The 16,769-nt window shown below is 40.0% G+C and overlaps 1 protein-coding gene across 8 annotated transcripts in view; it reads right to left on the bottom strand.

Moving 5' to 3' along the window:
- The window catches only part of SRPK2 (SRSF protein kinase 2), a 228,973-nt gene that overhangs the window by 59,210 nt on the left and 152,994 nt on the right, over nt 1-16,769 (bottom strand). For all 8 annotated transcript variants that reach the window (XM_058523749.1, XM_058523714.1, XM_058523730.1 and 5 more), the window contains one exon: nt 16,574-16,725. In XM_058523749.1, the coding sequence (XP_058379732.1) occupies nt 16,574-16,725 (152 nt within the window). The remainder of the gene's footprint in view (nt 1-16,573; nt 16,726-16,769) is intronic.

Raw genomic sequence — 16,769 nt, 5'->3', positions numbered from 1 at the left:
ACGGTATGGAGATTCCTCAAAGAATTAAAAATAGAGATGCCCTATGATCCAGCTATCCCACTACTGGGAATCTATCCAACGAACCTGAAATCAACAATCCAAAGAGGCTTATGCACCCCTATGTTCATTGCAGCATTATTCACTATAGCCAAGAAGTGGAAGCAACCTAAGTGTCCCTCGACTGACGACTGGATCAAGAAGATGTGGTATATATATACAATGGAATACTACTCAGCCATAAAAAGACAAAATCGTCCCATTTGCAACAACATGGATGGGCCTGGGGGGTATTATGTTAAGCGAAGTTAAGCCAGAAGAAGAAAGACAAACACTGTATGATCTCACTCATATGTGGAATGTAAACCAACACATGGACAGTGAAAACTATATTGTGGGTACCAGGGGCAATGGCGGTGGGGGGTGGGCACAAGGGGTGAAGGGAGACATATATATGGTGATGGACAAAAAAAAATGTACAACCCAAAATTTCACAATTATAAACTATTAAAATATGAATAAAAACAAAATACAGTCTACGGAAACCAAATACAGATTCTTTCAAGTCCATTTGAGTGTCTAGTTAATACACCTGTTTAACAGTATGCTGTAAGCTAAGTACTCCAGAGGATTCATATAGGTTTAATTTTTCAGGTGTAATTTTGTCTTTTAATGAAACCAGTCTTTACGTCTCTGCCTCTGCATTTATTTTGGTTGTCTGAAGTTCTTTCTTTTTTAAACAGACTTCTCAGAGGGCTCATGAGATAAATATTCCCTCAGAGCTTGCAAGTATATAATAGTTTACATGGGACCTTTATAACTGAAGGTTAGTTTGGATACAAAATCTTTGACTCAGACTTTCTTTCCTTGAGTATGTCAAATATATTACTCTATTATCTTTTGGCCTAAAGTGTTGATGTACAAAAAGCTTGATAACAATCTGATTTTTCCCCCTGATAAGATATGCAGTCTTTTTGCCTAAAAATTTTATCACTACATCAAGTAGGCTAACGCTGCAATGTTTATTGGGATTTTATATGCTTTCTATAGTTTTTATGTCTTCTTTCTTGTGCTTTGCCTTCTCTTCACTTGCTTTGTGGGCAAAGGAAGAGTAAATAGACATTAACTGAGACCCTAAAAGAGGGTTCTCACCATAGTAAACACGAGCCTTAGTACATGAACTTGGACATTGTTCATATGTACTCAAAGATTTTGGGTTCATGTCTTGGTTCTTAATTATGTTCTGGATAACTAAAAGTACAATATACTGAATTATGAACTGGGGAAACAATTGATCTTGGAATGAGAAAGTCTTAGTTGGGTAAAAATACAGTTCAGAAATCAGAAGACTCAAGAGAAATATTGAGATTTCTTTTACAACTAAAAAAATATTCTTTTAGTAACTAAAAAACTTTTAAAATAAACTCTGAAAGCAGTTTCTTAGATATTTAAAACCAAAGGCCATAATTATACACACTCAGACACCAAAACCTAACTGAGAGATTAAGTTCCTTCAAGAAGTCAAGACCTGTGGTTATTTTAGGCTCCCACTGATCCTGAGGGTGTGAGGCTGCATCACGGCACACAGTGATGTCTGACTCACCACACAACCACAGGCGTGTTCCCAGGTATATGTTACATCTCGTGTAAAAAATGAGTAAAACATGGTGAATAATCCAAATTCTCAACTACTGTAAAGAAATTCAACAAAATGGGAAAAAGAACATAGGTGTTAGAGACAAAAGACTACAAATGTACTAAGTAAAAGGTCTTTAATATAGATATATGGAAAACAGAACTGATTTTTGAGCCTGATTCTAAAGCCCCACCTAGTTTTACAATCCAAAAGTAATTAATGCTTTCCAGTTTAATCATCATCAGAAAGCCTAACTCATGTACCAACTTGTGCATGCTCCTATGTTAGGTACCCAACATAGCAATTTAGATATAGTTAGTGGACTTGAGGATTAAGGCTTATAATACATACCAGATGAAAAGAGTATCAGATGAATTTATATCTTAGGAAAAGTGGTCAAATTATTATACCTAAAAATAAATATAACTAAACATACTCAGGAGTCTACAAAGTCCTTTTATTAATTTCTTGTGACATTTTTCTGACAGACTGTATTCTCTAAAGAAGGCTGCAACAAGTATCTCCCAAACCACTTGCTCTTCTAGAACTCTGAAGTTCTACTAAGGGGAAACGGACTCTACATCTCCTCCTTGTGGATCTGACGGGCTTCTGATGTGTTTCTAACCAACAGAATGTAGTGGAAGTGACCATGTGATCTCTGAGGCTAGGTCATAAAAGGCAATGCAGCTTCCACTTTGTAAGGCAAACATTCACTTTTGGAAAGCTGAGTCAATTCTGAGTCATCAGATAAGAAGTCTGACTACTCTAATAAGGCCACCATGCTGTGAGGAAGCCAAGCCACATGAAGTGCTCCAGTCAGCTGTCCTAGTCTTCCAATCCTTCTAGGCCAGGGGCCAGACATGTGAGTGAGTGAGCTTTCTGACAATTCCAGTCCCCAACCATGAAGTCACCTTAAACTTTTGAGATGTCTCAGCTGAGGCCCCAGATACCACGAAGCAAAGGCAAACCATCCCAACTTTGCCCTTTCTCAATTCTTGATCCATAAAATCACAAGCAAAATAAAAGTTTGGCTTAAGGCTGCTAAGTCTGGGGATAATTCATTATACAACAATAACAATCTGAACAGTCCTTATTCTGCTTGCCACAATAGCTATGCAAAACCTCCTCCACCACTCTGCAAGAAAGACATGCCCTTAATCTTTCTAAGACTAGCCCACTATCTCCAAAAATCACTCATTTAATTCTTTCCTTGCTGGTCCTTTGATCTCTCCTCAGATTTCTTCTCTTCTGCCTAGAAATATGCTCAGGTATCCTGTCCTAAAATCAACTTTCCATTGTCCATATCTGATCCCACTCCCCACAAGCTACAAGCTTCTCTTCACTTCAGTGATAAATCTTACTAGAGAATCTCTTATGCTGTCTCCAGTATACCTTGACATCTGCATGTCCCATCACTGGCTCCAGTCAACGAGTCACAAGGGACCCCCCTGTGCCTTACCTCAATACTCTTATTAAATCCTTCCTTCTCGAAAACTCTCCTTTTACGCCTCAGACCAAATAATCTTGGAGAGAATACCAGCATCTCAGTGTGTTACTAATATAGGAAAAATTACGATTGTCCTAGGGAAGAGTTTTAGTCTGGAAGTCAGATGAGATATTCAGGTTTGAAAGGTTCACAGTGAATACAGATGATGTAGTAAATGGAGCTGATTAGGCTACTATCAGGATCAATAACAGGTAAAGATAAGTAAGATGATTTTAATTAGCATATAAAAGACAAAGGAGAATAAAGTATAATCAAGATATAATGAAGAAATTATAATCACAGAACTAAAACTTATTTTTAAAAAAACAGATACAGGGCCCGCCCACTGGCGCAAGCGGTTAAGTGCACGCGCTCCGCTTCGGCAGCCTGGGGTTTGCGGGTTCGGATCCCGGGTGCACACTGACGCACCGCTTGTCAAGCCATGCTGTGGCGCCGTCCCATATAAAGTAGAGGAAGATGGGCACGGATGTTAGCTCAGGGCCAATCTTCCTTGGCAAAAAAGAGAGGAGGGTCAGCATCGGATGTTAGCTCAGGGCTGATCTTCCTCTCTCACACACACACACACACACACACACACACACACACAAAAACAGATCAACGTCACATGACACAAAAAGAATAAAAGTACGTTTTAAAAACCCAATGGTCAAAAAAAATATGAAGAACACAATTTTTTAAAAATATTAAATACCAACAGCCAGTCATTTGTAAATGAGTAAAATTTTAAAAAAGGGATTACTGGTGATACCATGTGAAGACACGGTTAGCAGGGCTATGTGCAGCCACACTCATGTCTTCTGGTAATTCATGTACATTACATAAATCAGTGTAATCTTTCTGGAGGCAACTGGTGACATGTTTTAAAATGCACATGTGCTATGCTTCAAACTAGCTAATCCCATCTACACATTTATGCTCAGGACAAACCCATAAGATGAATGTACAAGGAGTTCCCAGTAACACTACTTACAAGAGTGAAAGCTGAGAACCCATACACATCTAATCAACACAAAAGCTAGTTAAAGTAAATACACAGAATAGAATACTACACAGAAAACAATGATGTAGAACTGTATTAGGTTCATGGAAATATATCCATAAATATTACTGAAAGAAAATAGCATAATATGGAAGAGCTTACACAGATCTCACTTATGGAATTATGCACATATGGATGTGCATATACACACATTAATTTCTGGGAGGATATCTCTGAAACTTTTAAACCTCTTTAATTCACCTGAGGAAAGTGGACTGCGGGATAGAGCGTCAGAAGTAAAAAGTGAGACTTTTAATTTTTTGCTAACTCTTTAGTCTATTTGAATTTTTTAACATTACCTTATATCATTTTTACAAAAAGTTTTTAAACTAGCAAATAATCAGTAAATATATTTTCTGCAATGTAAGTTTAAATACACAGTTATAGGAATACACATGTGGGCTGGCCCGGTGGCGTACTGGTTAAGTTCACTCGCTCCATGTTGGTGGCCTGAAGTTCACAGGTTCAGATCCCGGGCACAGACCTACGCACCGCTTACCAGGCAACGCTGTGGCAGGCGTCCCATATTTAAGCAGAGGAAGATGAGCACGGATGGTGGCCCAGGGCTAACAAGAACAAAAAGAGGAGGACTGGCAACAGATGTTAGCTCAGGGCTAATCTTCCTCAGAAAAAAAAAAGAAAGAAAGAAAGAAATGGAATACATATGTAAGGTCACTTACAATCATGGGTGTGAACCTTAATTCACACAGTACTTCCTAACATCAAAATCCAACAAGAAACTGGGGGCACCACCACAGTCACAGTGCTAGAAAGATTAATAACATATTAGGAAAGGATAGCAGTACAGCTTTCCCAGGTACCGCAAGTGGAGGAAAACTCTCAGGGATCCTCATAAGTGGAACAGCATGTATTATCACGAACCACAACCTCGGCAATAAGAGCATGCACATGTGCATGCGCACACACACACACACGCACAAATATCAACTCCAAGGAAGACATGTAAAAGCCAATAAACTTATGAAAAGTAATGAACAGTCATCTGCGAAACTAAAATCACAAGAAGATACCATTTCAAACCCACTAGGATGGTTAAAATAAAAAAGAGATAAGTGTTAGCAAGGACGTGGAGAAACTGTAACCCTCACGTACTGCTGGTGGGAATACACAGTGATGCAGCTGCTCTGGAAAAAACATTCTGGCAATTCCTCAAGAAGTTAAACACAGAGTTACAATACAACCCAACAATTCCATTCCTAGGTACATACCTAAGAAAAATGAAAACATGCCCACTTAAAAACTCATATACAAATGTTCATAGCAGCATATTCACAATAGCCAAAAAATGGAAACAACTCAAATGCACATCAACTGATGAATGGATAAACAAAATGTGATATATCCTAAACATAGAATACTAGTGTAAAAAGGTATAAAGTACTAATACATGCTACAACATGGATAAAACTTAAAAATATGCAAAATAAAAGACACCAGCAACAAAAGGCTACATATGGTATGATTCTATTTATATGAAATGTCCAGAATAATCCATAGAGACAGAAAGTAGATTAGTGGTTGCCAGGGACCGGGAGGAGTGGGGAACAGAGACTGACTGCTAACAAACATATGTTTCTTTTTGGGGGTGATGAAAATGTTCTGGAATTAGACAGTGGTAACAGTTGCACAATTCTGTGAATATACTGAAAACCACTGAATTGTACCCTTTAAATGCGTGAATTTTATGTTATCAATACAAAAACTCTACGAGGAAAAAAACAGCAAGTTTTCAATTACTGCTTCATAGTCTATATAAAATAGACACACAAGAAAACCTCTAATAAAATCTGAAACTTCTTTATTTCATTCCAATCTTTTCAATTCCAGGATGAAACACGATCCAATACAGAGAAATACACAATTCATCATGATTCTACCCAATCCAGAATATCAGTGCTAAGGAAAGGAATCTGGATAAGGAACTCTAAGAATACAGTCTTTTTTAACGCTACCCTCAAGTGGGAAGTAAAAGGGAAAATACAGACAACAACACTGTATTATAAACTTCAAAGTTGCTTAACTGTTCCCACCACAAAAAAGAAATAATTCTGTGACGTGATAGAGGAGACAGCTAACACTAGGTGGTCACCATATTGCAATATATAAATATATCAAATCAACCTCAACTCACACAATGTACACCTTAAATTTACACAATGTTATATGTCAATTATATCTCAGTAAAGACGAATTTTAAGAAAGAGAGAAAATAAATTACTCCATAACTTGTCCCATTACCAAGTTCTGTTTGTAAATGTTTTTAGAATCCTACCTTAGATCCAAATAAGAATCAAACAGGCCTGGGCCTACCAGGGAAACTGGTGGATAGCCCCAAGGAGCCAGATGCAAGAAATGATTTTCAAGAGTGTTTCAGTTTGGGGCTGAAAGAAGGAAGAAAGAAGGAAGGGAAGGAATTTTATGCTCCAGTGAGCCTATAAGGGGGGATGAGGAAAGGATGGGACAGAGGAGTGAAAGTAAGCCATCACAGTCACCGTGGACTCTTTCTAAACCCAGACTCCAGGGACCAGTGGTACAGGCCATGAAGAGAAGGGCCGGGGGATGGGTGGAGGACCACTTCTATGAAGGGCATGCTGCTCAGTGCAATGGCACAGGCCGTACTGCACAGACCCCAGGGGGACAATGTGGAGACCGAGGAGGCATTTGGCCTGGTGTCTCTCACTACTCCTATGCCATATCCTGCTCCGGCACTGAGTACAGCGGGACAGCCCCGGCGGCCAGGACAAGAGCATTCTCATTGCAGGTACTGGCAGCACCCCCTGGAGTGAGGAGCAGGAAGGATGATCACGACAAACATACATGGAGACCCTGACCCAGATCCTGCAGCACCCTCCTCTGGGGACTTCCAGATCCAAAAGGGCAGACTATGCACGGGGCTGACAGGCGAGGACAGAACCACTAACATTTAGGATGACTGCAGTAAGTAAGACCCCATCTACACTCAAAAAGGGAAAATTCAGGCTACACGACTGAATATGTTCAGGAATTTTTCATTCAGAATCACAGACCTGCCATCTTCTCGGTTCCTCAATCTGCTCCCTGTCAAGTTGAACACACATCTCTGGTTGCTCTCCTACCTCCCTGACTGCTATATCTGTTTCTTTCAACTTGTTCTTTCTCCTCTTGTATTCTATCGCATTCCTCAAAGGCTTGTCACTGAATAGCCTCTGCATCTTTTTTATTCACTTAACACCCCTTATATGATGTTTTCCTATCAAATACCTCTATAAGGTTTGGGATCAGTCCACAAGACCACCCCCACTGCTGACACCAATTGCCAAGTATGGAGGTTCTGAACACCATGCCCAGTTTCAATAATTAATAATTTGTGAGAAGAACTCACAGAACTCAATGAAGCCTGTTGTACTCATGGTTACAGTTTATTACTGTAGCATAAAGGCTACAGATTACAACTAGTTAGGGAAGAGATGCATGGGGCAGAATCTAGGAGAGTCCCAAATGCGGAGCATTCAGCTGTCCTGTCCCAGTGGAGTTATGGACAGCGTCAATTTCTCTGGGTAATGACATATGACAATGCACACAGACTACTGCCAACCAGAGAAGCTCCCCTCAGCCTTGGAGTCCAGAGTCTTTATTAGGTGGATTACCATGGTGGATTGGCAACATGGCTGATCTCAGCCTCCACATCCTCCAGAAGTCCCTCCCACAAATCACACTGTTAGACGATTTGGCACAGCCCAAGGTCCCCAGGTAAACAAAGACACACATCCGGCAGGACATTCCAAGGGCTTAGAGATTACCACCCAGGAGCTTAGGGCAAAGGGTAGACCTCTCTTTGGGAAATGTGAAATCCTGTACTATACCATTTGCTTGCCCTCTCTTCTAAGCCCCAGATTTGTATTTCTAGCTGCCTTTTTGATATCTTCACCAGTTTCTTTAAACTCAAATGAATAAAGTCAAACATCAAAATTTCCCCAGACCAACTGTGATTTCACTGTTCCTGTTAATAGCGCCAAATCCTCTTCTTTCCAATAAGGAATTGATGCAGTTTATAAAACTACAATATAAGATACAAAATTAGAAGGAAATTGGGGCAAAGAAAAAATAGCCCAGAAAAAATAAAACAGAATAATGCTGCGGTGAAGTCAGGACACAGAATGCCATGTTGTCAATTCCGTTCACTTGTTAGAGGCGGGTTGCACATTTGGTTCTGAGCTTTTTCACAGCCAAAGAGTATCTAAAACAAAGGAAAAATGACAAGCAGTTTCAAAGTTCAGAGTCCACTAAAAAAAAAAGCACTACTCTTCTTCCAGTCATCCCAGGGTTCAAGACTTGGGATTTTTATTTGTTGCCCAGTCTTTTGTCAAATGATTAAGACGCTACCTCCGAGACGCCTCCAATCATTCAAGATTCACAAATTAATCTTTCTTAGACATGGCACTTCCTTGTTCAAAATCTACAATGGTTCCTCACTGCTAAGTTTTTCTTTTAAACGTTTCTTTTTTCCTATTTACAAAGAAATATATGCCCTATACAGAAAACAAAGAAAAACAAGAAAAAAAAAAAAACCCACAAAAATAGAAATCCTATAATCCAGATATAACTGCAACCTCTTTTAAAATTGAGGTAATATTTATGTACAATGAAGTCAAATATCTTATGTACACAACTCCCTGATATTCGACAAATGTATATGCCTGAATCAACACAAAAATTTCTGCAAAAACCTCACAAGGTTTCCTGATGTTCTCTCCCAGCTTTATACACTGCAAATATTTTCTCCTAGTTTGAAGCTAGTCTCTTCATTTTTCAAAATGTCTTTTAGTCAGCACAGGTTTTTTTATTTTGATGAAATCCAATTTATTAACTTTCTTATTTTATAATTAAGACTTCTTACATACTCTAAAAAATCTTCCCCTACTCCAAGGTTGTGAAAATATTCTCCTACTTGTTTCTTTTTGTAAGTTTTATATCTTTAGTTTACATTTAAATCTATGATCCATCACACCCTGATAAAGATATCTAAAAAAAAACCTACACATTTACTGTAAGATCAGAAACAAGGATGTCCACTCTTACCATTTCTATTCAATCTTGTGCACAGAGCAATGAAGCAAGAAAAATAAAATGCACAAAGAATGTTAAGGAAAAAGAAAATTATCTGCAGTTAAATGACAATTGTGTGTGCAGAAAATCCAAAGAAATCTACATACACACAAATCATTCTGTTTTCCTTCAAATTTTTTGTTTAAATATATATTACTAAGTGATTTTTGTGTGTGTGTGTGAGGAAGATCAGCCCTGTGCTAACATCTGCCAATCCTCTTCTTTTTTTGCTGAGGAAGACTGGCCCTGGGCAAACATCCGTGCCCATCTTCCTCCACTTTATATGGGACGCCGCCACAGCATGGCCTGCCAAGCAGTGCGTCAGGGCGCACCCAGGATCCGAACCAGCAAAGCCGGGGCCGCTACAGCGGAGTACGCGCACTTAACCCCTTCGCCACCGGGCCTGCCCCTACTAAGTGATGTTTTAATTTACTTTATGTACAAATTTCTTATCCTCATATTTGTCATCCACAATGATGCTCCCAAACTACTCTTCAACCTAATCTTCCACCATTGGCTGGTAGCTTGCCCATTTGTCAGGAAAACAACAGCACCTGGGGCTTCTCAGACACACGTTTCCCAGCGTCCAGGATTGAGCCAGAGGAGCGCCCCACCCTCGGCAACAAAGTCCAGCTATTCTTAACTGGCAAGGCCTCCTGTACATTCTCTGTGAAGTCTTTTCTTTTACCTCTAACCAAATACAATCTCATTCCTTTCAACCCCTCACAAATCTTTTTTTCTCCTCTTATAATTAATTAACTACACAATAAAGGTGAAAAAAGGTTTGTTTTTTTTGTGTGTGAGGAAGAGTAGCCCTGAGCTAACATCTGATGCCAATCCTCCTCTTTTTGCTGAGGAAGATTGGCCCTGGGCTAATATCCATGCCCATCTTCCTCTACTTTATATGGGACGCCGCCACAGCATGGCTTGACAAGCGGTGCATCGGTGCGCACCCAGGATCCAAACCTGCGAATCTGAACCTGTGAACCCCGGGCCACCGAAGTGCAACGCGTGCACTTAACCGCTATGCCACCGGGCCGGGCCCCCCCAAAAACGGTTTTTAAGTAGTTTCTTAATCTAGTCTATTCACTCAGTAAACATTCAGCAGACTACAGACTGTCCTATCTGGGTGCTAGTGATGGAAGAGAAAAGCAGGACAGGCCAAGGCTCTGCCACTGGAAGAGAAGGGGCTGTGATGAGGCCACAAACGCCCAGAGAGTAGGGGCTATTTCTTGCTTACTCACATACTCCCTGTGTAGAACAACACTTTACACAGAGTAAAGCCTCAAAGAATTCAATTGTCATGCTAACTAAAGCTGAGCAATCAACACCCTTGTCAGCAGCAATTCACAGCTCCAACAGGTCCCTCGGGTGCCAGAATCTCCCCAGTCTCCATGAAAGAAATGTAATAAATGCAAGAGCAACTACTACCGTGTTCATATAGATAAGCAGTTTCTTTTTAATTCAAGGAAGCCAAAATAAGCCAACTAATTTTAAAAACACAAGCAACCGTGGTGAATAAAGTATGTGTACAGCATTAGTGGTTTTAAGGAAAAGGACTGCCAATGAATAAAGGTTATCTGTTTCATATCAAAAAGAATAAAAACTAAAGACTACATTTCTATAAAACACTTGAGCTGCATGACACCATTTCTAAGGCAACCTTGTGTAAGATGTACCGCTTTCTTTTAAAAAAACTGAAGCTATAAAATAGTCATAAGTCAGATTCTGGAGAGAGACAAGGCCAATGAGAACTTATAAGCTCCAACGTTAAATTTTGAAACTTATTAAAATTCAGCCAGTCCAAACTTCTCATAGATGGAAAGGCAATTTGTGTATAAGAAACTCATCTGACATTTTTCTAGTGTGTGAATATTTATATTGTTTATCCTATGTTTTCAAGAAGATATTCCTAAGTTTTGAAAGAAACAAACTGTATGCTATTCAAATGTGTATAACATATAAGAACTCTGGAGCATAATGAATGATTTTAAGAAGGTTTAAGGCAGAAATGAAGGATCTGTATTCTGATTTGTGTGCCCTTCATGGAATGTCAACCTCCTCACTCTGACAAGCCTTCTCATACACACAGGTAACATCAGTTTGTCTACCCCTTAGCTGTAGCTTAATGCTAGAGACAATTCCTTCATCCAACCAAAAATATTCATTGCACTGTGGTGTGGATGGTGCAAATGCAGTGGGGTTATTAACAAAATACACAGCCCCTGACCACAGGGAATCTTTGAGACTGGGAGAAGGATATCACGAATAAACACAAAAATAAATGTATAATCACATACCCTGATGACTGCTAGGGTATGGAGGGTTGTGTTGGATACTACTGCACAGCGTAAGAGGGAGAGACCTAATTAAGACGTTGTTAGGGGTTCAAAGAAGGCCTTTCTGAGGAAATAACACATGCTTTAGTACCAAGTCAGACCACAAGTGTGTAGAAATCGATGTTTACAGAAATAACACAAGTGATGAAACTGTACAAGGTGCCAACTTATCCAAGAATGATTTAGGAGAGCTACAAAACTGGATCTCCAGAGAGTCAGTCAGTGCAGGCAGCATGTTCCTACTGTCACCATTTACTGGTCCCTTGTAGTTAATACACGCTGAGGGTTCTGGGAAAATTTTGGAACATAAAGTAATTCAAACCAGCAATTCCCCTTACACAGCGAGTCAGTCACACGGTATGAAGTGAAGAGAAAGGTCACTTCTTGTAATTACAGCTTTGGAGTTTTAGAGGAATGGTGTAAGCCTTGGACAAGCTGATCTTAGCTTCAATGTGCAGAAAAATCACCTGACGAACTTGTTAAATATTTTGAGTCTAGGTCCTACTCCCAGGGATTCCCATTCAGTATTTACAGCGCAGCCCACGAATGTTTACCAGGCACCCCTAGAGATTCCGACGCAGGTGGTACAAAGGTGACACTCTGAAAACCCGCATTGCACTAAAATCTCCCCACAGGAGGAGGTTTTGCCCTGACGAAGAGGTTTTGTGCTCCAACTCACAGAGCGAGCACACATTACACAAGAGCCTCCCGGAAGTGTTTGTTTACGGGCTGACCCTGTGCCTAACCCTTGTTATCCCCGGGGCTTGGAAGCAGAAGTCTCAATAAACCGCATGGCCTGCTGCTACAGTTTCCGCCCCAGACAACTGAGCAGAGGTGACATCGAAATAAGACAGGAAGAGAGAGAAGCAACGCTGACAGCTCTCTCCGGAGGCTGTGAAAGAAGCCCCTACAAGTGAGGCAGTTAGACCACTAAGAGGACCAGCACGAATGGCTGTAGCATGAAAGTACAGATGGAACACACCTGAGAGGAGAAGGATGGAACACAGCGCAGAAGAAAAGCAAATTCCTGTTTCTTAAGAATCTTCTATGTATCAGGGAGTATGCCACATACTTCACCTCATTTTATGCCTCATAAAATCTCAGGTGGTCACATATTATTTTATATTACACTATATTATATTATATTAAGAGATGATATTATATCATAGATGAAGAAACTAAAGCCTAGAGGGAAAGAAACTAATCCAAGGATATGGAGCTGGGAGGCCAGGTTTTGAACCCAGGTCTCTCAGCCACCAAAGTCCATAATCTTCCTGGATTTGGTGGGAGAGCTAAAAATAAGATGGACAGGAACAACGTGGCCATAAAGAAAGAGAGAGCCCTACTCCAAAAAGAATGCCACAGCAAGTAGAAAGGAGCAATGAACAATGCTTGAACAATATCGGGACTTGAAATAGTGGCCTTTTTGTTAAAACGGCTGAGGTTTCACAAATTTTGAATGGGGAAAGACTTGTAAAGATAAAGGGGTAAAAAAGTTAAGATGCAATTTGATTGGTCGTGAGGGATTCAGAATGGCCATGTGACCCAAACACTTAGTGCAGCTACTGCCAGGTGACAGGATTCCAGGGGACTTTCCACACTCCACCCCCAACGTACCTATATTTCCTATGATGAACAAATATCTCTTCTGTAAAGAGATAAAATATATGGTGTGTTTTGTTGTTGATGATGTTTTATTTTACTTTGGGAGGACTGAGAAAACTGGCTGGCGGGGCAGAGGTTCTCTGGGAATGAAGTCAAAGAAAACAAGAGGACCGGGTGAAGTGACAGAAGACAGACAAGACACCTCGACAGAGGAAGTAAAACATACCCTAAACCGTGAGAGCCATCCCTCCCCTACCCCTTCCTGAATAATTCAGTCCACAGCCATTAGGTAGAGCCAAGCAGCAGAGGATGTCTGAGCACAAGCTAGGTAAGGAGGAAAGAGGAGAGGTGCCCAAAACGGCACTGACAGCTACTGGTGACTCACTACACACAAGGACATTAATCAAATAAGTAAACATGAAGAGGATGATGAGAGACTAGTCTCTTGTTGTCAAAGAAAGAAACTACAAATATGGAAAGGGAGAAAACTGGACTGAATCCCCTGGTACTAGAGTGGAATTAGAGATATCAGACTAAACTCATACATTTGAATATATACATAAATAAAAATAGAAATAAATGTAAGTATAGAAATATATTAAACATAAAGGAAGTGTGTGTGTATCCCCCCTCTGTGCTAAGATATCTAGAAGCAGTGACACCCCAAAAGTAATAATCACATCTAATGCCCAGATCTTGCTTTCTAAATACTATTCTCCACTAAAAGGAACCAGGGCTCCTGTGGAAGAAGCTGATTCCAGGGCTGGAGCAGGGAAAATACAAGATGAACCTGGAACATTTTACTGTACTTGAAAGTAAGAAAGTGTTCTAAGAATGATAGGGACATTTCAAAAGGACACAGAACCAACCTCAAGGGGTTCCTAATGGCCAAATTTGGGCTAATCCATGGATCAAAACAAATAAGGAGAGTAACTGATTATAACTCACTGAATAAAAGGGAATCCATGAATGAGTACATCTCAGATAGAAAGACAGATTGACAGACGGATGGATGGATGGGAGGGATAGATGGGATACAAGGAGAGAGAGAAGAAAGAAGAAGGAAGTAAATTCGTTGATGAGACATTTACATAGTCTTGAAGTAACTCTTAAAAAAATACTAATTATTTACAAGGGGGAAAAGAGTAACTTTATGGCAGAGATATCTGGCAGACACCATCTTAAACTAGTGATTGACATCAACTGTCATGGTATAAATCAAAACCATGCACCACCTGATAGGATGCAACAACAAGAACACTTCTCACAAAACAACACTTTTTTGATATTCCAAATTGAGAAACATTATACGAAATAATTGGCTTGCAATCTCCAAATATGTCAAAGTTATAAAAGCCAAGAAGAGACTAAGGAATTGTTCCAGGTTAAAGAAATAAGAAAACAAAATGTAATGTGATTCTGCGATGGATCAGTTTCATATAAAGGACAATACTGGGCAACTGAATGAGTCTCAGGATTCAATGGCAGAAATATATCAACATTAACTTTCTGATCTTGATGGCTGCATTGTGGTTACATAGGAGAATGTACTGGATTGTAGGCAAAATATGCTCAAGTACTCAGGGTAATAAAGCATTCTGTTGGTATTTAAACTCAACTAGTTCCAGGGGAAAAAGCTACCTATTCTATTCATGGAGGAAAAAAAAGGCCACAGTTCTTATCCAAGAGATTCCCAGTCAATTCCACGGACTCCTTGAATGCATTTACGTCAGTTATCTTAGACAAACTGTTATGGTCTATACCACAAAATTCACGGAGTAAGGCAACTGTAACAGATCATACTGACTAGAAGCACAAGTTACTTACCAAAGTTAGGGATGTGAGAGAGAGAGAGAGAAAGAAAGAAGAGAACCTTACCATCTCTAACATGTCTTAGTGAGGCTAACTTTAATACTCTTAACATGTTTAGTGAATGTTATCTAGAATCAGCCCAGATTGTGGAATCCTTCATTCACAGCCCTATATTTTGGTCTGGGGTGTCGACTGTGCTGAGGTGGTAAAGGGATGAGAGTACTGATTATATCTCCTGACCCACAGGGTGCAGAGGCAGATAGCTCTCATTCCAGCATGGTGGAGTCTATGTGCTGAAGAGAACAGTTCCTACAGACCAACCAAACGCTCCAGTCTAAGCAGCAAAATCAAAAGACAACTGTCCATATCTCCTCTTCAAACAACTTGATTTTCGAACCAACAAATGCAGATTAAGAGGGAGGATGAAAAACATCTTCTTTTCACCTTTCCAAATTGCCTCTATATCTTCTTTTCCATATTAGATGGCACAGATTATGACTTTGGGGTCATAATCACTACTCATACAAATGCTAAAGATCCACACTCCTTTTTCTAAGGAAAACACTGATTCTATGGGGTAGAAACCCACACCCATGGAACAATCAGGTTAGAGTGGAAGATTAGTTCTTAAATTTTCATAGCAGAACAAATAAATGTCTCATCAACTGTTCAGAAGCTCAGAATTTCAGACTGTGATAATTTTCTATTAGAGGGAATTAAGTCCAAATGAGCAAGCTAAGCAACAAAGAGGCAACCGAATGGATGCAGCGACTTCCCTTTCTCCTTGATTCTCAGAGTCTAGTCCACACAGAGTATGGAGTTGGATCAATATTCATCACACAATATGCTTGCCTCTTAGGAGTTTAACTATATGCTCTTGGTCTTTATGAAGCATCAATACAAGAACACTCCACCTGAATAATTTCTGTCTTCTGTGAAATCATAGCTGAAAACATAATCCACTATGTCACACAATGGCAGAACCCACAGAATGTCTTTTTCGTTGAGTACAATGCCAGGAAAAATTCTGTCTCTAAACAAACGGGCAGGTTTTCTTTCCACAGACGATGAATACTAAGTAATTCAATGCTATTCAGGAGAAAGGAACGGTTCCTTGTTAGTTCTTGGCAGTGAGAAAACTTAGTCAAATGCAGTGAATAACAGTTAAATTGGCTCCCCTCAAGAGCCTGGTACCTTCTACTCTCTATGTTCTTCTTAGATGGCTTATTATGTTTTTATCTTTAATGTCCTGCTTTATACTATCTTTAATTCTATGAGCAGATTTAAATCCTCTTAAAACTACCCAGAGTATGTATATACATATGCATATATTTTCTCTCTCAATTTTCCTTCTGATATCTCTTACATTTTCTGGTATCACTCTATATTTAATGATATAAGAATTTAAAATGATACTGACCCCCCAGAGGCTAATTTAATAAAGACCAAGCAGTGTGCATCATTAACTCCCCTTCTCCTTTCCACCAACCAATTGAGGGTTGGCCGGCCCGTGGGGCAGGCAAGCACATCACCTTTGCAGTAGTCAGCGGGGTCCTCCTGCTCCTCATCGTCTGACCCCAGGATCTCCTCCTCTGGCTCTGGGGGCGTAGGGTCTGGCAGAGGTGGTGGCGGCGGCGGAGGCGGTGGTGGAGGAACTAAGGGAGCTTTCTGTTGAGGCTCCGGCCTGAAAAAGCAAAAGACAATTCCTATTTACTTACAAGTAAACCT

This window comes from Diceros bicornis, chromosome 3, assembly GCF_020826845.1.
Source record: "Diceros bicornis minor isolate mBicDic1 chromosome 3, mDicBic1.mat.cur, whole genome shotgun sequence".
Taxonomy (NCBI): Eukaryota; Metazoa; Chordata; class Mammalia; order Perissodactyla; family Rhinocerotidae; genus Diceros; species Diceros bicornis.
The sequence above is the reverse complement of the archived record's forward strand: the minus strand, read 5'-3'. Positions and strand labels throughout refer to the sequence as shown.